Source organism: Oreochromis niloticus, linkage group LG14 (genome assembly GCF_001858045.2).
Source record: "Oreochromis niloticus isolate F11D_XX linkage group LG14, O_niloticus_UMD_NMBU, whole genome shotgun sequence".
NCBI classification, from domain to species: domain Eukaryota; kingdom Metazoa; phylum Chordata; class Actinopteri; order Cichliformes; family Cichlidae; genus Oreochromis; species Oreochromis niloticus.
In genome coordinates this window covers 25,737,659-25,762,475 of record NC_031979.2, presented here as the reverse complement: position 1 = coordinate 25,762,475, position 24,817 = coordinate 25,737,659, and the positions used below count along the sequence as shown (strand labels likewise).

Below are 24,817 nucleotides of genomic sequence, written 5' to 3'. Positions count from 1 at the left end.
GGTCCACTTGTCCACAGTTGCTATAGAAACACCAAATGTGAAATACAAAGCGACTCCAAGGCTAAACTCTATATTGGTGGCCCCCAAACCCCATGGGAGCCTTATATATTGAGTGTGTGTGTGTGAGGGGGCTTTTAAGTACCTATAAAGAGGGCCCTTTTAGTTGTAATGTGACCAGTACATTTAAGCACTAAGCACAGTGGGAAATGGGAGATCAAATCTGTTTGTTTCAGAACGCTACATGCTGTTATTGCAGGCATGATTGAAAAATCTCATGAGTGATATTTATCTGCAAACGTTATTCTAATCAGCATACATTGACACCTGCACCAAAGCTAATTTCCTGTTGAGGATCATGCTCCTGTTATTGCTTTTTCTTTGCCAACATTACACCTTGTGCCTGTGGCTGTTACTCATGCTTCATCTGAGCAAGGCAGATGAGGAGGAGGAGGAGGTCCTGCAAAAATGAGGCCAGTCAGCGATGCGTCCTGAGGGGTGCGGGGTGGGGGAGTCACAGTGTAGCGAGAGGTGAAGCAGTCAATCCAGTGGGGCACAAGGAGATTAGTGCAGAGGAGGAGGAGGAGGAGGAGGGTCACTGGGGTAGAAGGGGATTTTGAGTTTGAACACAAAGGCAGAAGAGGAGGAGTCACAGTAGTAGGGAAAGGGAGTGAAGGCGGGGGATGATGAATCAGATTTCTCTTTTGTTGTGCAAATGTTACTAGCCACTGTTACTGCCTAAGAGGCTGGTGATTGGTGGGCTGGTTTAAATTGTAAGGTGCATTTCAGGCTGATGGCTGTTGCTGCTAGACTTTGAACTGTCACTGAGGGAGGAGTGGGAGGGAAACCACGGCTGTGACAGACAGCAGGAGGAGGGCAACGTTTCTAAAGCGACTGATCACAGAGAGAGTGTGCCGTTTAATCAGGATGTTTAAATGTTTTAGTTAGCTGTTGGTGTAACTTCCTCTTGTATCTCAATTAAATAATAGTAATTTGATATTTTTGGAGATAGCTGAGCAGTACTGATATATAGTAAATAGTTAATAATTAGTTTACATTTGTCCAAAGGTAACCTTGATTTAGAAGAGCCTGTTTCTTATACACTACCAGAAACATTGATGACTGTTACAGTGACAAGTATACTACAGTTAACATTTTGTGCAGATAAAGAAAAATAGAAATGGATATGTCATAGTGGAGAAAGTATCAGTAAAGACGCCAGCTTACGGAACCTTATGCCTTTAAATGTTGAAGTATTTAAAAAGCCTGTTGTGTCTTTTTAGTTTTAACTTAAGTAAACTGAAATCTGAATAAATTATGAAACACAATCCAGTCCGAAATCCATTCCAGGCTTTCCCCAGTTCACTAGTCCCACACCAGTAGTAGTCATTTGAAAAGGCACCATGCTTGATCTAGTGGTGGGTTCTTACCCACACAGTGAAGTTGTTGGAGTCTTCCCTTCCTGAAACCAGACCACTGGGACTATAACAGTGCACTAGTGCCTAATGCTATGGATGTCCAGAGCCTGAAGGACTGCTGTATTACTACCAGTGAAAGTGGCAAGATTTTGTGAAGAAGGACAACTTAACTTCAAAATCAGAAACTGGACTAAAAGACGTAAGTGGGCTGATGGATTCTTTCTTTCTTAAATAAATACGGCAAGACAGCAACTCATTAAGTGTTACTAACTTAAAAGGCTTTCTTTCCAACTGTGCACTTTAAGACTAAAACAATCTGCACTCAGTCTGCTGTCACTTTAAATGTACTGTTGTTAGGACATTGTATGCAGTATCCAAGCAGCTGTGCACCTGTTAAACCTGTGTGTCTACCTGGACACAAGCTCTATAAAACCAAAACTCAAGACATTTCCAACCTTATCTTTATTGTCCTGCTCCAGGTAAGACAGAGTCAGGCTTAAAACGTATCTCGGATCACATTGACCAAACCAAAGTGAATAGGCTCATGTGATCATTTATACATTTCTGTCTTGTTCTTTGGCTTGAATGCTGCCGCAGTCAGTAATTAATCAGTGTGACCGATTAAACATTTCTGTGACATTCAATTTCGGCCACTTTCAGTGCTCTTTGCCATGCGAGCTTTAACAACACAGATTTGCAGCAGGGCAGCATAACAAAGGCCTTTATTACACTCAGCCGGTAGCCATCCCAGAAAAAAAGAGATGGGGCACTCCCCCATCCCAGAGCATACTCCTTGGGGATTTTTGATTTGATTTGAGTGGGTTGTTGTGAGTGGCTGGCCCTATGTGAAAGACAAAGAGATTTAAACACACAGGAAGCACAAAGTAACTCTCCTCTCTGGTGCTACTGGCTCATAAACTTTACAGAATGCTGTCAGCTTTTAATACGGGGACTGTCTTTGTGTGCTTATTGGATGAAGTGTACGCGGACGGGTGACGAATTAAAGGAAAAACGTTAACCTGTGCAATGAGAGTATCCGAATGTGGGGAACATTTTAATGGTAAAGTCTGGGTTTTTGTAACCTGCGATAAAACATTTTTATCATCTTTGGAGTTGTGTCTTTTATGATGACAACCCCCCCATCCACAACAAACAAAGTGTCATTAAAGCTTGATAAAGTTGACACAGTTTGACAAAGTGCTGATGAGAGGTAAAAGGGTGTCACATAGCTTAAAGAAGTTAAGCTGCTTTCCCCCAAGCCATTTAGAAAACAACAGATAGCTAATCAATGAAACATTAAAAAACAATAACAAATAGAAGGTAAGAACACATTGTTCTAGTTTTAAGACATATTTTAAAACAGGCAGTGAGGAGGCCGTCCTAACATGGGCTGAGAGGTCATTCCACAGTTTTGGTCCATAAGGTTAGACTGAGCTCGCTATCCCCAAATTGGAAATATCTGTTGGAAAAATGGTAATCCATGTTCCCCAAAGACTTAATATAGCATAGAATGTAGAATGGCAAAACACACTGAAACTACACTAGCATGTAGCTAGTATGTTGTTTTTTATCTTTAATTTGTCAGCATACTATAAACTGTCATTAGTATATCTTTTTTTCATGTGCAGTTCTGTCTTGTGAGCTTAGTTTTCTATTGAATGAGTCAGCTGTTTTTTTCATCTTCTGTCACAATAAACACGCACTGGTAACAGCTATACCACTTTGCAGCTATTCTATCACACACCCACATGCACTGTAAAAGCTTTGTATGTGTGTGTGTGTGTGAAGGAATGCATCAGCCGTAAAGTGACTCCTTGTGTTGTGTGAGTTAAAGTATTGTGAACAGTGTATCAGCTTGCTGGTGTTGGGTTGTAGGAGTGGAAACATGATTCCTTATGAGTGCTGGGATCACTCATAATCATGAATAATTTACATTTCTTGGTGGAAAAGAAAGGAAGAGGTGATAAAGTGAACAGCTGAGGACTGAACTTTGTTAATTTTGTGGATGTAACTTTCTAACAACTTTCAGTCAATTATGCTGTAAAATGCATAGCCGCAACTTGCGCAAAAACACTTGTTCCTCATATCAGTTTCGTCACATTGAAATAGGAAATCATCTGTGACATCTATCTGCTAAAGTAGGACAGCCTGGAAAATGGACTGGCATTATTATAGCACCTTTCTTCTTAAGTCAAGGACTCAAAGTGCTTCCTACTGCAAATCTTATTCAGCCAATTACACACACACACACACACACACACACACACACACACACACACACACACACTCATGTGCATGCATCAGGGGCAACTTGGGGTTCAGTATCTTTCCCAAGGATACTTTGACATGGGATGGGAGAAGCCAGGAACCAGAGACTGACTTTCCAATTGGTAAATGAGTTGCTCTTCCACCTGAGCAACAGCTGCTCTAGTCTGAGTCTAACTTGAAAGTGGGAAGATTTAGGAGGGGAAGTTGAGGGATGGCTTTGCTTGACATAAGCATGACTTCTAACCCTTACCCAACACTCAATTCAAAGGTAAAGCATGGAAACCTTACCACAGCACAAGTTCTCCACGCAGATTTTCGCTATTCAATTGAGACTGAGCTCATAAAGTTTTCAAAGATAACAGTAAATTTTGATATTGATAATATATTCAATGTATATATTAAGTGTATAGTAAAAGTATACCATATTTCTTTTTATGATTCTAAAAATACAACAAAACAAACAAATAAAAAAATACAGGCTTTGGGACTGTTACGGACAGCGGAAAAACTCCAGTACTCCTTGGTATTGTGCTCCAGGTCTCTGGTATTCCCCTTCTTCCAAAAGATATGACCTCCTTTAGAGTTTTGACGATGATGGTGTCGTGCTGTCTTACCACATCAGTCCAACCCACAGATGTTCAACTGGGTGTAGATCTTGTGACTGTGAAGGCTGCATATTATTCTGACCATTTTTTATGCTAATCTAGCCATTCAGTTTCCCCTTGTGGTCTGTGGATGGGGACGTTGTCATACTCCCAGAAACATTTCCCATTAGGGTAGAAATATTTCAAAAGTGATTATTCAGAACAATTTTGTATTGATTTGCAATAACCTGAACTCTTAGAACAAAATCATTCTAGTGAAAAAGTCCCCCTACACCAAAACAGAGCAAGTCCTCTCACCGTAGGAGTGAAGCGCCCAGGCTTTTCTTTTAATTTATCACCTGTCTGTGGGTGGACTTATCCTGCTGACCCCTCTGTAACCTCAGGTTCTGCCCCGTATCCTTATCAGGTCAAAGCTCTGTGAAACAGCTCTGACTGGGCAATCTAGATGTTACAACTTCCTTGTACTTCCTTGCGGTCTGGTTAAAATATCTTGTAGTTGTTTAAAGAATGAGTTCACTTGTCAGCCAACCGAATTACACAATTCTACGCACAGACATAAACACCCAAATTAGAAACGTATACTTAAACCTGTTTGAAAAAAAAACAAGCAAATTTCTAGTTTGGAATAATGTATTAAACAATACATTACAGTGTACAGTATTCATAAGTGTTCAAATGCCAATTCTTTGGCATTTGTTCCCCATACTTCCAGTACAGTCTGTAATAACGCATTACTGAATTAGTAGGTCACTCAGCCTCCAATACAAAACTATCTGTCTAGCCATCAGCATACCAAGACTGTTTACTCTGTTCTGATAGCTGCTTAACAAGAAATTGCAAGGTACTCATTGACCATGGAGGTTTTACAAGTAGTGTGCTATTAGGATCCCTTTCATTCCCATTGGAGTTGTCGTTAAGGTCAGTGTTTAGAGAGTAACACAGCTGTCTTCAGTATGCACAGAACACCTCTGCTTGTGTTCATGGAGTCAGTTTTATGGAGTGTATTTACAGATTTTAGGATATTATACGGTAGAGTAAAGAAATCTGACAAACTATGTACTCTGTGTAAGTGTAGCTGTACTAACTCTAAACATGACTGACAGATGGCCTCATAAGATAAAACAGAACAATCATTGTACGTCTCATTATTCATGTCTGAGCAGAACACTCTTTGTAATGTGTCAGTATGGCGTAACAGATGCTGCTGTCTTTGTGTCACAGTCATGAGAGGGGGACATTGTTCGATGTACTGATATATGGGCACATATTTAAGTCATGTCTCAAGAACGTTGCAAGTGGCCTTCAAGAAAAAAAAAAAAACTCCCATTTTTTTGGAACATGATGCTGTTTTTTGCCCTTTTTTTAATATCACTGCCCCCAAAACTATTTTGTTCTAGGCCCGTAGAGCTTTTCATTAGCACTATTTATGTAAAGTGTGGTTTCACTGCCGTTTAAATAAACTGGTGGTGCATACTATGTTCAGGGTGTCCCCAAAATCAAATATTTTAATTCTTCAAAAAACTCTCAGTCTCACTACAGACATTATGTTTAGCCTAAGGACTTTTTCATAGCCACTAATCCAGATCATACAGAAACATATCAATGACTAACCTCATTCTCTTGGCTTACATTTTATCCATTTTTTGTGTCTTCAACCTATTTTTTCTGTCTCTGTGATGTGGGGACACCCACAGTGTTACTGAAAACTATAAAACCACCTTCCTTCATCTTTCCTGTGCTAATGTTCATTATTAACCTAACTATAGCTCTGTGACTGACCAAGAGGTAGCAGGTCATTATATGTTAACCCTCCAAATTGTCAGTGCTATTTACATGTCTGACTTCCTTTACTTCCACAGTTAAGCAGTGCTGTACATGTTTGATTATTTGTTCATTTATTTATTTATTTTAAGGACTATTTCTGTTAGATTAGGTACATTGTCTAAATTACAGCTTTATTCTAATTTCTTCCAACCTCATAATTCCTGTTTTTTTATGGATGTCTTGACATTATACTTGGTTGTACAGCCTGGGAGAGCAGCAATACTATATGTATTGGAATTAAAAAAGCATTTGGACATGGGAATGGCTGATAACATATAACTTATTAAAACATGTGCAAACATCTGTGGACATACAGTATGTACGGCACAAATAGAATTTCTAACCAGTATGAAAATTAGTAACTGACCACCTTTATTCTCCAACACAGGGTGAACTCTCTCAGGGAAGCTTTCATTGTAATTGTAATTTCTTAAATAGTCTTCAGGAATAGTTTTCCAGGCTTATTGAGGCACATTCAAAGCCTTTTTGTTATGTTCTCTGTCAAGATGATCCCACACTGCTTCAATAATGTTGAGATGTAGACTTTGGTGAGGCCAGCCCATGACTGATAGTGTTCCATTGTGTGTTTTTCCTTTTTCGGTATTCTTTTACTGCACTGACAGTATGTTTGGGATCAGTATTATACAGAGAAATCAAGCTGTTGCCTGTCAGTTGCTTTCCAAATGGTGGTATTGCATGATTATTGCATGATGGATCAAAGTCTGATGGCTCTTCTCTGCGTCCATAGTTCCATCAATTTTGACAAAATCTCGAACACCACTGGAGATCCAAACCATGACAGAGCCTCCACCGTTTACAGATGGCTGCAGACTCTCACTCTTGAACCTTTCTCCTGACCCTATCCATACATACTGATGAGGTTTAACCAAAAACTTTAAAATTTTGATTGATCAGTCGATAACACCTCTTGCCACTGATTTTCAGTCCAGTTCTCGTGCAATCTGTCAAACTTCAGCTGTTTATCCCTGTGTTTTTTCCTGTAAGAATGGCTTCTTGACAGCCACCGTTGCAATGAGACCATTTCTAATGAAACTTCAAAAAACTTAAGGTACTGTTTATCTATAGATAGTTTTATAGGCATGCCAGTTGTTATTTTATCAACCACACCCAGTTTTGTCAAAATGTTTGACAACTCAATGTTTGACTGGTTAACAACTCCTTGAAAGTCACCTTTTTGATGCAAAAATGCACATTTTTGACTGTCAAATTTTATTATTTTTGTTGTTTTTCATAGTTTCAACTAAAGAAAGGGGACTAAATTATATATTTGTACCAAAAGACACCATTTAAAACTTGTTCTTTGCCAAGTTGTCTCTTTTGTGTAGACACAACATTGGTTCACCCCTTGAGGAGCAGCCTTTAGAGGTTCATTCCTCTTGAAATGGTCAGATACAAGGATTGGATTGAAAATGAGTAAACAGAGGCCACAATCCAAAGAAAAACTTCAGATCTTCAGAAATACTAGAGAAATGCTGTTGTAGATCACTTGATTGGAATGGAAAAAGTAAACTGGATGAATTTCTTGATTCTGCATGTAACAGCTAGCTTGTTGATGTTAGCTTGCTTCCTGGCTAATACTCTAGCTGGCACAATACAAAGTTTTGTTTTCATCCACATGCTGAGTTTGTGTTGGAGTCTGTGTTGTACTGAGATCCAGTTATTTGTTGTGTTAGTGAACTCTCAAGTGTTCCCAAGCAGACATTAGCGAGTGTTGTATTCTGTTGACACTGTAGCACACCGAAAGGGAGGCAATGAGGCAAGGCACTGTGAAACATACATATGCACAACAATTTCACAGAAAATCCAGCATGTGTCCTTCACGCAGAAATCAGTCTGATGCAAAAAGCAATGAAAATCATTGAAAAGGTAATTTTCTAAACTATGTTACAACCCAGTCTCACACTGGCAGTAAAATATGCAATGAATGCTTGAAAACTGCTTCACATTCTCACAAACAAAAAATCTTTAGGTTGGAGTAAAGCAAAATCTCAGAGCAGGTGCAGAAAATGGCGTGAGCCTGCGGTTTTGTTATAATTTCAACATACACATCCTCCGCATCCTGAATATGTGACCATTTTTGTTGTTCCTGATCTGTTATGCTGTTACCTCACAAAACAAAAAAATCTATTATATATCTAAAACCTTTAGCTGCACCCAAGCCCTTAAAGAACTACAGGATACTTTAAGTATTATCAGAAAAGGTGTTAACAGTTCTGTTTGCAAATTATCTAAACCACTTCATTCGATGCTAAATCTGAAAAGGAATGGTTATGCAATGACTGCAATTTACCATTATAACGAGGAACTGCAAGAAAACACTAGAAAAAGCTATACTCTAATGAACTAAAATAATCTAAGAATTTAGAGGAAGGTTTAATATTTGGGGCGTTCATGAATGTGTGTTGAGACTCTTGGTGTGTCTGAGACTGTGAGCCGACGGCTTTCAACACTTCTTTTTTTTTTGTAATACTGTACTGATTTTCCTAAATATTGCCTCTGACATATACCCTCCGTACAATAATAATTAAAAATACTAAAACTAACACTCAAAACGAATCAAAAACTAAATTAAGGCTAAACATTTTCAAACAAAAATTAAGCTGAAATGAGTAAACATGCTCTGGAAATTAACTGAAACTAAACTGACTTAAAGACAGAAAGTCAAAATGAAATTAAAATGAAAAAAAATGATTAGAAAATACAAAACTATATTAACTCTGATTAGATCTCACCCTGGAGATTTAACCCACATCCACAAGCAGAAGCTTCAACATACTACAGGTAACCTCTGCATTAGCACTGCATGCATAAAACATCAATGTATTTGCAGCTGGCTCTAAATAAAAAAAGACAGGACAAGTGGAAGTATTGAAATGCTGCACACATATATTTGAGGTAATCTTACTCCGGTATGATTTAAATATCTACTACAATAAAGCTTTTGACTTGCAGATATCTTTGACCTACTTCCTGTCAGGACCTGAAATAGAGTAACTCTGGCAGTTTGGCAGTGAAATATCTATTTTTATTCTGCTCTCTCTCCCAGTCAGTAGCCCAATGGAAAAGAAAGAATGGACTGTACTCCCTTGAGGTTTTTGCACTCCATGGTTAAGTAGGGTACTACAGTTACATGCAGTAATAAGACTCATTTTACTAACTCACAAGACATAAGCATGACAGCACCCCCACACACATGCACAAACAGCTGAATGATGATGCAATGATGCTTATTATTTTGCATATAAACATGCTTAGCTCGGCTTAGAGCAAAGACCGCAAACGCAGTAATTTACAGGTAAGGTCTTGTTTGTTTAGTACAAAAAAAAGGCTATTGTTTGCTTCTTGGTTACCTCCCAATGATGGCAAGTCTTGATATACCCAGCCTAGAAGCAGCCTGCCACACACCCCACTGTACAACTAACTTTTACATTTAATTTTGTTTGTTTTGAACAATTAATGGATGATTTCTGTACTAATTAGTAAACTTTTGAGATGGTGGGATATGGAAGTTTTATCTTAAGATAGAGCTAGTGCGCCATCCTGCTTCCTCCTGTTTTCAGTGTGCTAAGCTATAGCTACTCAGTACCTATCTGTGTAGCTTTACATTTAATATTCGTGTTTTCATCTATAGTATCTTCTGTTAAGAAAGCATCTAAATGTTTTCTTCAAACTGACGAAACCCTGTTTCTTCCAGCTTTGTGGTTCTGTCTCAGAAACACCACTTACTAAAAGAATTGTCAGTTCAGATGGTCATTGCATTGTTGATATCATTTTGCTGTGCGCCTTTGCACAGCATTTATAACGTCTGCCGACTTGTAAGTGCAAACGTGGTGAGTTCTTGCCGTGTGATTTGTCTTTTTTTCGTAATCTATCTGCATTGCAACCTGACATCCCGTTAAAGCTGCGCAAACAATATCCCCCATCATCTACCTCAGCTGCTCAACTCCTGTCTCTAATTTCGACTCTGTTATGAAAACAAACAGAATTTAGGAACATTATTCTATAATTAAGCAGTAAGCCTCAAGGGGCTGCGCTCTACAGTGAATTCAGAGCCCCTAAGAGACTTTGCTGACATAAGGTGGAGCAGAGCTGAGAGAAGCCTCAGATTTTTGTGCTTTTGGCATGAAAGCAACGCAAAAGTTGTCTCATCTCCTTTAATTAAAAAGCTTTTTTGTTGAGTAGGAATAATGACACAAATTCAAAGCTGTGTTCCGCCAACTACCAGTGCACTAGGCTGCACTGATTAGCTGAAATATGTGCTATCAAAGCTTTCCTTAACTCCTTTCTGTGCCTTTGTTGTTCTTCTTGAAACACTTTCTTTGTTGTTTTCCTCCATACCCTGAAGTAAAAGGTGAATATTTGTGCTTTCATATGGTTTGTGCTTAAGTCAGTTGTTTCTATTACATTTAATTTTCTTTCTTTAAATATCTTGTAAAGTTAACTTCCTGCAGCTGCCAGTGCACACCTAACCAATAAATGTAAAATCTGACTGCTTATTGAAAGTGTAGTATTCCAACTGTCTACTACAAGAAGAGTTTAAAAACATGAAACTTTTCGACTGACACTACAAGGCATTGCCATTTTTGGATTATGCACACTCTGGCTTGAATGACACGGGTCTCGTATTAACAGGATACATGAGTCTCGATCCATGTGGTCTATGATAAACACCATTCACATTACAGGTCCGTTTTAAAACAAGGTGGTTGCAGGGTCACAGGAAAGTACTTTCACCTTCAAGACACTTGACCCTTGAGCTTTGTGTGTTTCAACAGTCACCTCTCCTCAGGTCAGCTGAAACCAGACGCCAATAACTGTCTCAGGGGCTCCAAGCCTTTTCAGAACTACACAGCTTTGGTGTGTATTTGTATGTGTGTGTAGTATGACGCAATAAATCAGAGAAAGACAGATGAGCAACAGGTGGGAAATCACTAAGAGCTGCCATGGAAATGGTAGGAATGAAAGGTAATCTGGAGGAAGTAAAGGAAAAAGAAGAGAAATGGAAAGAAGATAAATGGGAACACATGTAGAGAAGTAGATGGGAAAAATCAAAGGAGACAAAAAAACTGAACGAAGAGAACTGGCTAGAGAAATGGGACCTGGTTGGTGAATGCAGAGCAGGCGAGACAGCAGGGAGCCTGGGTCGTGTCTAAATAGCAACAATCGGATAATTTAATTCAATTCAAGCTTTGATTACAGAAGCAGGAAAGGACTACCGAAAGATTACTTTCATGTTGACTTTTGCCGTTATTGTAATTACGTCTTCATGTCCAGAAAGCATTTAGTCTTTAAACCTTCAGTAAGCCTTATTTTGAAACGGAATCACTTGCTGTTTGGAGATTTGTGACTTGACTCACAGCTAAGGAAGTGCAGCAGATTTATTTTATTATATTACATATATCATCATATTACTTTTTACATTTATCCAGATTTCTGCAAAAATGTTGAGATAAGATAATCAAATTGTCCTCTCCTTCATAGGTCATCCAGTTGTTTGTCCTCCTCCTCTCAAAATGAGCTCCTGGGTGGTGAACAGGAAAGGAGAGCCGCAGTACCGACGGCACTTCTTGGCAGACAATAGCATCTTTCATGGTAAATATCAAATAGACACACACAATAGTCTGACAGCTGCATGTCTTGAGAATGGACACTAGAGGGAGATGCATTGCCAAAAAAAGTGCTTAAAGTAATATCAGACTTGTATCACACTGCAAAGCCAATACAACAAACCCTCCCTATTATGGTATAAAAAAATAACTGCAAGCAACTGACTCAGTGCATAACGTACATGGAAAAGCTGTTCATAGATGTTTGTATTGGCAGGTTATTGGACTTTCTTTTATTGCTTTCTTTCTTTTATTGCTGAAAAGCATCTCTTTGCCTTGCATGAATTGCTCACCATGGAAAAGAATATCTGTGAAATGAAAACAAGATATCTCTTATCTGTTTCTCACATTTCCATCAGTACAAGGTAATGTTTGTATGAAGCTGTTATCAAAGCAATGATTTTCAAACCATTTAATAATATACATAATTGGAATGATCACAGAGACAACATATCAAATGTTGAAACCGACGTATACCTAAGATATTGTAACTGCTGGTGTTTTTAAAAAAAATATAGATTTGATGATTTTTCTAATATGTTGGGTCAATGGGAATAAGGAATTATAAAATACCAATTTGAAAAATTTGACTACTAAGTAGGTTAATTTGTAAGAGTGCGGGGCGGAGAAGTCTCAGATTCATAAAGAATCAAGACTTTTTTCAAATAAAACCGGGGAGGGAGTCACCATTCTGAAACTTTGCATGGGAAAGAAATCAAAAACATCTACTGGACACAGTGTCACCAAAACAAATGTCTGTATAAGAAACAATGTGGAAAAAAATAGATGAAATATTTGTGACATTTGGGCACTTGGCATGCACATGGACTCAGGAAGTGATTGCCAGAGAACACAGTTCATTCCCCCCTCCACAATTAAAACTGCCACCCACACCTTATATGTGCAACACCCAGAGGTGAAAACGTATTCTGTTCTTTGATGCATTGAAATTATTTTTGGAAATCATAGAGGCTACAGCGAAGAAGAACAATCCAGATTATTAGCAGCTAACAGCGCAAATGCCTGCTTGATCCTATGAGAGTGCACTGGTGCCTTTAGCATGGGTACCCCTCATCTGTGTCAGTGCCGGACAATATATACATGTTTTGGAGTAACATATACTGTATTCCAGTCAATTTCTTTCTTTTTCTTTTTTTTTAAAGCTTTGCTTATGTCAAACTATATCATTCAAATAACAGCATGGCTTTGTAGTGAAAGAATCTAGGTTCTAAACTAACCTGCCTCCAGTCCAGACCTGCCACCCACCCAGTTTTTGTCATATTGCTGTAAAATGACAAAAATTGACGACTGAAAAAATTGCTGCTGAAATGGATTGCTTTTAAAACTCCAGCAGTTCATCTCCTCACCTCCCAAGCATTTACAGCTTGTTGTTAAAAGAAGAGGTGCTGAAACACCGTGGTGTTAAAAATGCCCCCGTCATCATATTCAAAATGAACACATTCACAAAAAAATTAGGTTGCAACATTTATGTATTGCATTAATAGCATTTTCAAGTAACGGGGACATCACGGCATTTTATTTTTATTCACACTTCACTTCTTTGGAAATGTCATATTTTCCTTTTTTGTATTACACATCATCTGAAACATTGAGAGACTTTACTGTTTACGTTAGATATAATCTAAGTCAGTTTTTCCTTACAATTTTTCTTAATCTGAACTAAATCCAGACATGCAGTCGCATCAGTTTGTTCTTGATCTCTGCACTGACAGCTCTGTCAGAAAAATCCATGAAAAATCTCTGATGGGTCGGTTTGCTTTTGTGTTTGACACACATACAGCAGACAAACCATTTACAGCCTCACCTTGACAAACTGCCTCCCGACTCTCCATCCTACTTCGGTAGACTGTGTGCTATGCTCTGGCTGTACCATCTCTTGTCAGTGAACTGTAGTAGAAAACAGGCATGACTGCTTCAGTGCTCTTCTGTGGATGATGGACTGAGCTGACTGACAAAGAGAGAAAACACAATTGCTTGTTTTCCCATCTGTTATGCTTAGAAATCACCATGTGTATGAAATTTCAGACAATTTCTCTCCATGTATTTATAATTTGTATATGTAATTTCTCTGAGGATGAAGTTGCCTTTTCTTTTAGAATCTGGGAGCTAATAATGTTGTGAAAATGAAAAAAGAGTAGCCTGCTGAGCACAAAATGAGAATGCATTTTCAGTTTTTTTTGTTTTTTTTTTACTAATCTGGTGACATTAAGCTGTTGTGTCATTTTTAAGAGGTGAAAAAGGAAGAAAAATCACACACGCTGTATGAAATCTGCTGCATCATTTCTGGGGTTAAGATTTATTTTAAATCTCAGTTTCTATTTTTCCATTAATGTCCCTGACATGTTTGCCCTTTAGTGTCAGGACATATATTTATTTCCCTTTTCACTTCTTCACTCTGCCTCTTTTGCTTCTTCCAAGTTGTTTGCGGCCTTGTGAATTTTCAAGGTGGCTGATTTTGTTTTTTGTTTGATCATGATGTATAAACTAGACACTGCAAGGTGTTTGGGGCTGGGCCCATTAATTGTCTGTGATCAGGCAAGTGTGAATGAAGAAAAGTTTGTGTTTGAATCAGAGTCACCAATTACCTTCTAATACACAGGATGCTACACTAAACTGAGGGTGACACTGGTGTTCAGACATGCATTTTTGTTTCTTCAGACAGCACTAATCGATTTGGTAACCTCTGCCTCTGGCTCCCAGTGTTTGAACACTGCGCGTCTGTGTGTCTGCTCGGTCATTCCGAAATTGTCTCTCGCAGTCCTAAATGAAATGGCTTTAATGAGGACCAGTGGACGAAACTAATCTATGAGATTCAGACTGAGTAAACTTTCATTAGGGAAATGACTCTACTGGGATGATACGCTCCCGGCTGGACACACACAAACATAAAAACGCTCACACGCAATTTAAACGCTAAAAAACCTACCTATTTATTAATGTTTACACGGGACTTGCTCTGCCTCTGTCGCTCTCTCTGGGGAACCAATATGTCCCAGTGTGTTTACTGCATTCCTATTATTTCACGAAGCCTGCTTCCTGTTGTGTTTTGGGGTAAGCATGGAGAGAGACAGGCAATGTAAAGTGGGTCATAGCGCTGGCATCGCTGCGCAATTGTGCCGCTTTTGTTGTTTTTTGTTTTTATCGTTTAAGGCTACAGTCAATCACTGACCAAAAACATATGCTTGTAACAAAACAAACGGATGTTGCACGAGCTGATTTTGGTGGGGAATTTAAACTGTCGTCAAGCAGCTGATCCACGCTGTCGGGCAAAAAAAAAAAAAAACTGGTGAAAATGTCCAAATGACCAACTCGAGTGGCTAAAGCCAACGCGCTGTGCGCTATCATTCACGTTCATTCATTCCACGCCCGTCTTGAGCTCTCGCTCATTAACATCCACTCTCCGCCAAACCCATCGAGCGTGTGAGAAATCGGCTTATCGTTTTGCTCCTGTGTTGCGCCTGGTGAGAGGAGAGGATGTGCGCGCACAGGCTGTGGATGTGAGCTTTGGTGATTTGTGAATCCACTCTGCAGACAGTACAGGGAGGCAGGTACTGAGGAGCACTTTGCTTCTGGGGCTTGTTTTTGGATTCTTAAAACAAGTGTCACTTTATGATTATGACGCGCTTATTGTGAACAGTCTAGTCATCATGGAGAAATGGACTAATCGGATACTTTTTGGTGGCATCTTGGCATTTCAAACTGCCACTATTAGGGTATAAAATGATGCCCGAAGCGCATGGAGGGATTTTGTGAGACCAACAACTTCAGTCCTAAATGGCAGAGCTTGAAGTTTGCAGAAATCTTAGTTTGGAGAGGGGTAAGTGATCGTTTTCAGTACTTGGACATTGTGATTATTTAGTGTTTCAGTCTCACAGAAGACAGTGCGGTGCACACATTCCTTCGCGTGCGCACCAGCCTAAATCGTAAGCAGGCTGGAGCGTAATATCTCCACTGCGCTTGTTGTGGGGAATTTTCATCACCCACTCTGCTACAAACGCTGGAAAAATGAACCTAATCGCATTGTCATTTGCATGAGGGATTCATTAGGCAGTGTTTAGGCTGATGTTTATTGGCGTTTCAAATACAGAAAGAATTAATTACACTCGGGGCAATATTTTAATTTTAATTTGTTAACTGCTGAGCGTTTATGTCAGTTTATATGAGAAATGTTGATGAGGAGCAGCAGCGGGAAACTGTCCCTGGTGCTGAAAATGCCCCTTTGTACGTGTCACTAGGGGGCAGAAAACCCCTTTAATTTCTCGATTGGATAACACTGCCCTCAGTCCATATAGATCTGCATCCTGTAAGATCCGGATCTTCTGCACTGTTACACAAATCTATCCATATCTGAGATGTTCACAAGTTCTGTCAGTACAATGCCTCGGTGAGAACATGTCTCAGAAACTGACACACCACATAGCATTACCACATGCTCAGTAAAAGAGGTGGGCTTGATTGTTGGTGGCATCAAGAGAAATAGGATCATTTTGAAAATCAGGCAGGGGATGTTAAGCACCATACAATGTGGCAGAGCTCTGGGTTGAGTCTTGATGGCCAAATTGAAGCCCTAACAATCCCCGGGCTATTACAGCAGCCCTTTTATGATGTCAAAAATATGGAGAATCCTTGGCACTTAAAAACAGAATACGTCAAGCTGTCAGCCCCCGCCACCACCCCTTGCAGTGCCAGGATTTGTGTGTTTTTCTTTCTTTCTCATTTTGGGGTTTTAGAGGGAGGGCCCTGCTAGCCTTGGACACGACACTAGCTCTTTATTCGTTTTGAACAACTCGTGTGCTTCATGGACAATCCAGCTCTTGCTGTGAGAGAAACTGAACAAAAAATGAAAGGAAGAGGAAGGTATGGAGGAGCATGCATAGATACTAATCTCCTCCACATGGAGGAAATGGCTTTTCCATGTAAAATGTGTTTTTCCTCATGTGTCTCTCCTGCACTGATGATGATGATGATGAATCACAGCACGTTCCCCCTGTCTTCTCTCTACCGTCATCTTTGTCTCTGCCTCTTCCTTTTTTGTAGCTTTGGGGCAGAAACAGCAAGCAGACACCAGGAAGAAACACACTCTCAGTCCTTTAGATCTTCTCTGTTCTCCAAAAGTATTTCTCTTCTCTTCTCTTCTCTTCTCTTCTCTTCTCTTCTCTTCTCTTCTCTTCTCTTCTCTTCTGACAGAAATGAAATAAATATGATACCACCAATCTTGTCCAATTTTAAATAGGCAATCTTTCAATAAGGTATAGACTATATATAATATGATACTGAAACACAGTACTGCTGGAAAAAGGGCCCATGTCTCTTTAGCTGTTCCACTGCAGAGGTGTTTCCAGTGTATCCAGTTTAACATTAATCAGTTTCCTGTTTATTAATAATGTTCTTTCCTTTTCTTCTTTCTCCAAAAGGATCATTTTTTTATATGAACAAAATTTAATTGCTGCTGGGTTAATTTATCAGCCTGCGTGCTGACATAGACACTGGCACATCACATCTGTTCTTGCCTTGGATTGTAAAAAATTAAACTCCTTAAACCTACTGGGGTTCTTTTGGTAATTGTCAGCATGAATCTGCAGCCAGGCAGCGCATTTACCACACCATATTAGCGTTTTAAGTGGGAAATAGAAAGGAAATTATCCATAAATACAGGCTTTTATTTAATTTCCTTTCATCCCTTCATCCTTTAATGAGCTACCCAGAGGCCCAGTTTGCTTTTATTCAACACTTTTCGACCTCCCTGATAAGAAGCACAAGGCAGGCAATCATATCTTCTCTCAAATATTTTTTGTGAAGTTGTTGAGATCACACAGGTTCTTATGACAGTCTGGCTCTGCTAGAGATACTACATCTCAATCATCCTTCCTGGCATTGGGAAGAAAAAAGAAGAAGCTCAATCATTGCACGAACAGCCAACAATCGTACACCAAATGTACACATAAAAAGCGCACTGACACACATGCAGGGTTCAGTTCCCGCCTTTGAAGTCACTGCTGAACTCCTCCTCTCGGGGACCCCTGTATCAGCTTTGGCAAATGCATTATCATGCCGCAGTTGTCGTGTGTTTATTTTTATTCCGGTGTTGCTCCACACTGCACCCGAGGGAACCTGGAAACCCATTTGTAGCACTGGCAGTGTGAGCATTGCCCTAAGAGCTCTTAATTAGGTGGAGTAAGCGACTGTGACATAAGAGTGAGTGTGTATTCTTTTATGTTGCTAACAAGAAGCCTTACCGAGTGTTCTTAACTCTACCCCAGAACATTTGTGTAATGACTTTGTTTTAAAAGGAATTTCGATTTGAAAGTACACTCCAGATCCTAGTGAAAACCTATCGGCACTGTGTTGCTGTCAAATATTAAGCACTGGAGGTATACAAATGATTAGTACTGCAGATTTTTATCTTGGCAGCCATTTATCTGTGACAAGTTGATTAGTTTTAGTGCCATTTACAATCTATATATAGGCAGGAAATGTAGACATAAATACATAAATACATGTCCAGAATTTTAACATTAGTGTGGGCTGTTTTGTTAGAAAATGCAGCCATCCATAGTATAGCCACGATCTCAGGCACTGACTGTTTTGATTTACTGTAAGAGTAAAGTTGCATAATAATATCAGATTTGGAGTCACACAATCTGAAATCACCGTATTGGTGTTGTTTCTGTATCATTATAATAATGATTCAGGAGCATCAATATTGCTCAGTTGGCTAACTGAGCATTTAGTTATCATTAGCCGGGAAGTTAACTAATGCTTTTAAAAACTCTCATTAGCAAGCCAACACGGGTAACCTAAATTTGGCTTACAGCAAACACAAATTAATAATATATTTATTATATTGAATAAATTAATAAAGAAAACAGAGATTAATATACACAAAGACATATTTTTTCCCTTTACCTCCCACAGTGCAAACCTATGACAGCGGAAACGTGATTGGTCTGATTCCAGACAAACGTTGTTATGAGGCAGGACCAACACCGACACACGGATCTCAGATACACATGAATATTATTTGATTGTTTAGCACTGACACAGGAATAAAGTGTAAAAATTGAAAACTAGTGATGTTTTAGCATTATTCATATCATAACATTGTTATGTAGCCTTGTTGAGCCTGGGCATTAGTACGATATAGACTAACAAATTAAGCTATTCCTTCCTTCCTTCCTTCATTCATTCATTCATTCATGGGTATAACCTTTTTGATAGTTTTTCAACTGTGATTTTTCTAGCTTTGGATCTTTGGGTTGAAACAAATGAATCAAAACCCACCATGAATTTAATGCCCTTCAAATGGTGATCGCTTTTTTTGTGTACCAGGTGTTTGTGATTGACTCTGGGGCTGAGAGACAGTTGTCTGCGTGCAGACTCTATTTTTAAACTAATTTGAGCTTCTGCTGCAAACTTGTGAGAGTGGAGTGGGAGAATTGAAAAATAAATTAAGAAATTTGTATGCAGGCTCTTACATTTTATTTGGTTAAATTCTGCACAATCTGTTCATTTACTAGCGATAAGAAATTCTTCACAATGTCACATATCTTGTATCCTTCCATCAGTCTTCTTCTGCTTATCCAATTCATAGTTGCAATGGGACTGGAGTCTATCTCAGCTGTCATGGGTAAAAGGTCAGGTACACCCTGGATATGGTGGATATGGTGTCTATTGCAGGGCTAAGACAAAGAGACAACTATTCATGTACACATTCAAGTCTACAGCCAGAAAAAAGACACAAATGCAACAATTCAGTGAAACTGAGAGCCTGAATTAATAGCAAAATATAATTTTTATTGACGTCACTGCAGTTTTGCTGCGTGTTCTGACTCATGGGCAGTATTCTTAAGTAAAACACTTCTAATTGTTCAAATCAACGTAGATATTAAAGTGGCTAATTGTTCATTCTGCTCAAAAGTTTGGGACTGATGCAGTCTAGTTCAAGCTGTCGCAATGAGATGATTACAGAACCAGCCAGTACAGGCACCACACAAGAGGTTATTATCTCAGAATTTGGTTAATTATGACTTAGTTTTTAGATTAGGATTATAATTCTGTGGCTTTTTCTGTTTTTATGCCTTTCACAAGAAAATTACTTACCATAATTATGTATCATAAATCCACGCTACCATTCCTGTGGTGACGCAGGATAGTCGGTTTAGACTGGTTTGCACCTATGATCAAAACTTACACCTCAGTTATTTTTCCACTGTAGGATAAAATATTTTCTTTTCATATCTTAACAAGAAGTAAGTAGTTTTAGTTTCTGAAGCGCAACCTAACCTTAACCTTAGCGATATTATTATTAGTGTTAGTATGAAATTGCACAATGCAACACTGCTAAACAACAGCGGGGGGCAGTAGATCATAAATCAGTCATATGTCTGCTTTTAGAAGGCAAAACAATTTTTTGTTGAGGTTTGTTTGAACTCTGTTTAAACTTCTCAAGTTCTGCTGCAGGGTCGGGATTTGGCATAAACTATGTGAAAGCATGGACCCATCCTGCCTTGTATTAATCGGTCCGTCTGCTGGTCATGATGTCATAACAGAAGGCTGTTCTTTAGACCCCTTAAGACCAACTGAGTCCCATGTCCCTGCCTTTATGAACACAGTGTACCCATCTTCTGCTAGATGCTTCCACCTCACTGTGTCACAAAGCTCAAACAATCTCGAAAGGGTTTCTTGAAGATGACAATGAGTTCGCTGTAGATTTCAGTACTTTTTATAAATACAATGGAGTTTTTTTATGCTGAAATTGTTGGTCAAACTGTTATGACATAGTTACACCCCCCCCCCGCAGAATATAGTTATGATGATTGCACATTTATTAATCAGTTTTTAATATTGTGCATTTTAAAATTCCATGTATGCAGGAATAGAAATGGCAAAGGTCGAATATTTACTTGCATATATTAGCAAATGACTGTTCTGATTTAAAAGAGGAACATCAGAAAATGTGTCATGGCTGTGCAGCTTTGCAGTTCTTTAATTAGCGTTTCCTGCATGCGGTCTGCATTCATACAGGTTTCCCCTGTGTTTCCTTTCAATCACACATCAGGTGGATTATACTCCAGCTGTCCCACAGGTAGGAATGTGAGGGCCTGTCTCTCTGCTTTAGCATTGACTGACAACAGATTCAGGCTATTTACCTGCTTTCCACCTCATACATACTCGGAATGGCTCCAGGCCACCATCACTATGAACAGAAACATGCAACAAGACAAAGTGAATCAATTAAATGCCACATCAGGATTTGTTACCCTAAAAATTATGTCCACACAGTAATCACATTGTTGGAAAGCTTACTGATGGAGCAGGTGATGGAATTTGGAATTTGCCAAGGCATTAGAAACAGCAGTGTCACAAATGAGCTGGGGGCCATTTATCCCACCATGCTACGGCCTGATTTCCCCACAAATTTAACCAGAAGTCGTCATCTGTCACAGAGCTGTGCACCTCACTAATTTAATTTCATAAGCTGTTGAATATCCTGAGAGGAACAGCGAAACAGGATGGAGACTGGATGATATAACGCATGAGTAAGAAGAAGATATGATGGGATTACATGAAGTTTAATTTGCGGTTTATCATCTTTGATCTATTCTGTTGCAGTGATATGAAAAAAAACAAACAATCTGCCTGATTATCTAATCTTAGAAACACAGACTGGTTCTTGTGGATGTTATATTCCAAAAAAAATCCTATATAATATTATATTACCTAGAGCATAAAGAAAATTGCATACAGGGAAAATACCACCAGAAATAATATTCTGTGAAACACTAAAAACTGGCATAAGGACTTTCACCCCTCTTGAGATTTGGCTCCATCAAAGGGAAACTCCTCGCCTCACATATATATTTATTTATATATTAGATTTCAATCTGATTTCAACTTCTGTGCAATGCAGTTTTACAATTTTGGAAAGGGACTTCAAAACTACCTTTTCACTGACTTGTGGCAAAGAAAGATTAAATATGGAAAGATTAAAAATTTAAGGCTGTATTGGAAAAAATAAATATATTCAACTAACACAATGCGCTTTTAAAAAACAGCTTTACTTTTAAGTTATATTAACATGTAACAAAAATTAGATTGGTTCTTCCCAACAGAGGCTTTGCAGCCTCAGCAGAAACATGAGCAGAAAGAACCTGGAAACCACAGGATTCCCTTCTGCAATGACCACAGTGTAACATTAATGTCTACATTAGTGCCAGTGGCGCTGTACACAGACTCAAGACAGTCAGCAGTAAAGGACAGCATGACTTTCTTGTACTTAAGGAGCTCCTCGCGTACCTCCTCTCCTGTGTGTGTGGACAAAGCCTAGCACCCTATCAGTCCAGCCATTCACGATTGCAGGCACAGATGATCCCATTCAGCTTTGTTCTATTAAACTTGTGACTAAACAGCTATAGTTAATGCATGTGGAGGTGTGACATTAAGCATGGTATGAATTCCTTTCTCAAGCTTTTTTGTCCAATCTTCAAGGAGACAGTGACCGATAACGAATGCTATTATCTCTGTATTTGAGCATTTATTGCATCTGGCCTCTCTTCATCACAGCATGCTCTTCTTGTCTTAAGTGCAGCTGTTCTAAACAAACTGTAAGTGCTAGAAAAGAGACGCATCAGTCCAAGACTCCTCTGCTCAAGGGTAAAAAGAGAAAAGAAAAAAAAAGCTGGGCTTTAGTATAGCCTGAAAGACCCAAGCCTTCCCTGACTGCAGCAATTCATATCGTCCAGCTATTCTATAGCTTATTGAGTTTGATTTTAACACCAGATTAGGGTATGAAAAACAACACATGAGCACATTAATTAAATTACATTATAGAGTCCTTTTTACCGCATTACGTTGCTCTTAACAAATGGCATCATTCATCGCCTGATCAAATAAATTTTAATGAGAGAAGAGGACTTTACCCCCAGGAGGGGGCTTGTGTATAATAGCAGAGCATTTAGTGCAAGATAGACAGATGTGCCATCTCTGAGTTTTCCTGTTGTACTCACATCCCCACACACACTCCTCCCACATGCCAGCCCATTAAATCTTACTTTTGGTAATGCATTATCATGAATGTTATGTCATCATTCTTATCCCTGCATCCCGCTAGTTGACCTTAATGAACCCTGCCGATACAGAGACACAAATCTGCAGTATCCTCCTCCCATGCTCTTCATAATCACTCCACAAACTGCACAACAATACAAATCTGTGTGTCAGAGCAGCATGTTGGCAGCCACAGTCACACAGCTGCACATGTTCTGAAAGACCTGCGAACATCAGAGAGAGGTGGATGGGAAGAGCGGGAGTGGTGAACAGATGACCAACCGAAAGGTGGAAATGTGTATTTTTAGAGAGAGAAGGCTGTCAGATGAAGGTGACGCTACAGATCAGAGCGCAGCACAGAGGAAGATGAACAGCAGGAGTGTTGGTGTGCTTGCTTCTTGTTTTGAGTGTGGAGGCTTACTGTCTGAAGAGAGTGCGTGCTGTCCGTCAAGCCTAATTTGAGGAAAAGCGCAAGTGGTTTTCAGAGGGTTTAGCTACAGGTAAAAGCTGAGTGTGTTTCATACTGGGACTGAGCTGAGGCACACTCCTACAGGCGAATTTGGATTTTTTTGCCGAGGAAATGGAGGAAATTTGTTCACTTTTTGGTCCAACTTCTTTGTCTGCTCATAAAGTACAATCCACCTTTATTCACGGTCCTGCTGAAAAGTCTGCTGCGTTAACAGTAGCGACCCTTCTGGCGCGTAACATATACCACATTGGTGGCACCGTGGCTGTACCACAGAAATGCAGGCTTACACAGACTGGTAAGTTGATGTCTGTGATGTCTGTGTGATTTAGGTATGTGTATGGATCGAGACAATAATGCAGACTGAAGCAAACAAATAGAGCTGACTGGATTTTCATCATCCTTTGCTGACTTTCTATATTTAAATTGATATATGTTGTGAAAAACTCGTATCTTCGTGTTTCTGTACAGGTTTTCTAAAACTGCGCATGAAGACAAACATCTTGCATATTGAACACATCACATCCTGGTGCTATTCATAGCACAGGAGCAGAGCAGGAGCTCATGTTTATGCAATGGAATATCCCCAGAATAATCAAATTGCTCACTTTCAGCTACCATAACTTTGAACCAGCAGAAGAGCCCTCATGAGGGAAGATTTGTCTAGTTTGTGTGTTGATTTCTGCATATTTTATCTCACATTGTAATGCTGGGTAAATATAATTCATTTTGTCCTTCGGACAGCCAATCAACCGAGACCGATTCACATCTCAAACTTGCGTGTACAAAACAAAACCTGCAGGTCATGAAAGCTATCGGGCAGAAGTCTCCATTCGGACAGCTTTATTCTTGTCTGAATGCTGCATTTGTTTTTCAGTAGTCAAACTGGCTCAGATAGTTTGAGTGTTGGTGCCTTATGCCACATGAATAGTGCATGAAGTATCAGGCAGATGCTGGTGAATATGAATTTATGTAGTTATGAATAAATTATGATAAATCTGTGGACTCTTGTCCATTCTAGTCGTCACCCTTAGACCAAATCTTAACAGAGATCTCATGTAGGGCCATACTACAGAATTGAAATATTAGCCTGAGTAGATTAGACAGTCAAATGAGGCCACGGCTGATAAGAATCTCACATCAGTGTTGAGATTAAAAAAATGACAGTTAAGATTGAAAAAGATTAATGAAAGCTGTTGTAGCTGATAATCGAATACCAGGTATTATGTGTTTGTGATCCCAGGCCTTATAATATGGATCTAAGTAAGAACAGGCTTTGTTCATCAGGTTATCACAGAGGCGTCTTCATCACCTACCCCATTAAAATATGTTTGAATTTCCTTGGCCTCTGTGGAAAGACAAAGCTTTGATCTGCTCTCTGCTGTGCGCCGACAGAGATGATGAGATTTTACACGTGCACGCTCATAAACACTCACACAACAGCACATGCATGTGTAGCAACTGTATTTCATTCAATGGAAATGGAAGCTAAAAAAGTAGAAAAAAGGCTGCTCTTCATATTTTCCCTACTCTTGTATAGCTAAA

The 24,817-nt window shown here is 39.2% G+C and overlaps 1 protein-coding gene across 8 annotated transcripts in view; it reads left to right on the top strand.

The window, feature by feature from the left end:
* Window positions 1-24,817, top strand: part of plch1 (phospholipase C, eta 1) — a 69,121-nt gene that overhangs the window by 560 nt on the left and 43,744 nt on the right. For 2 of the 8 annotated variants that reach the window (XM_025898261.1, XM_025898266.1), the window contains exon 1: window positions 22,810-23,570. In XM_025898261.1, the coding sequence (XP_025754046.1) occupies window positions 23,387-23,570 (184 nt within the window). In that variant the 5' untranslated portion in view covers window positions 22,810-23,386. Of the gene's footprint in view, window positions 1-23; window positions 1,615-11,614; window positions 11,726-15,034; window positions 15,578-22,799; window positions 23,571-24,817 lie in introns of those variants that run through there. The other 6 variants (XM_005459606.4, XM_025898263.1, XM_025898265.1 and 3 more) reach the window with 6 other exon arrangements.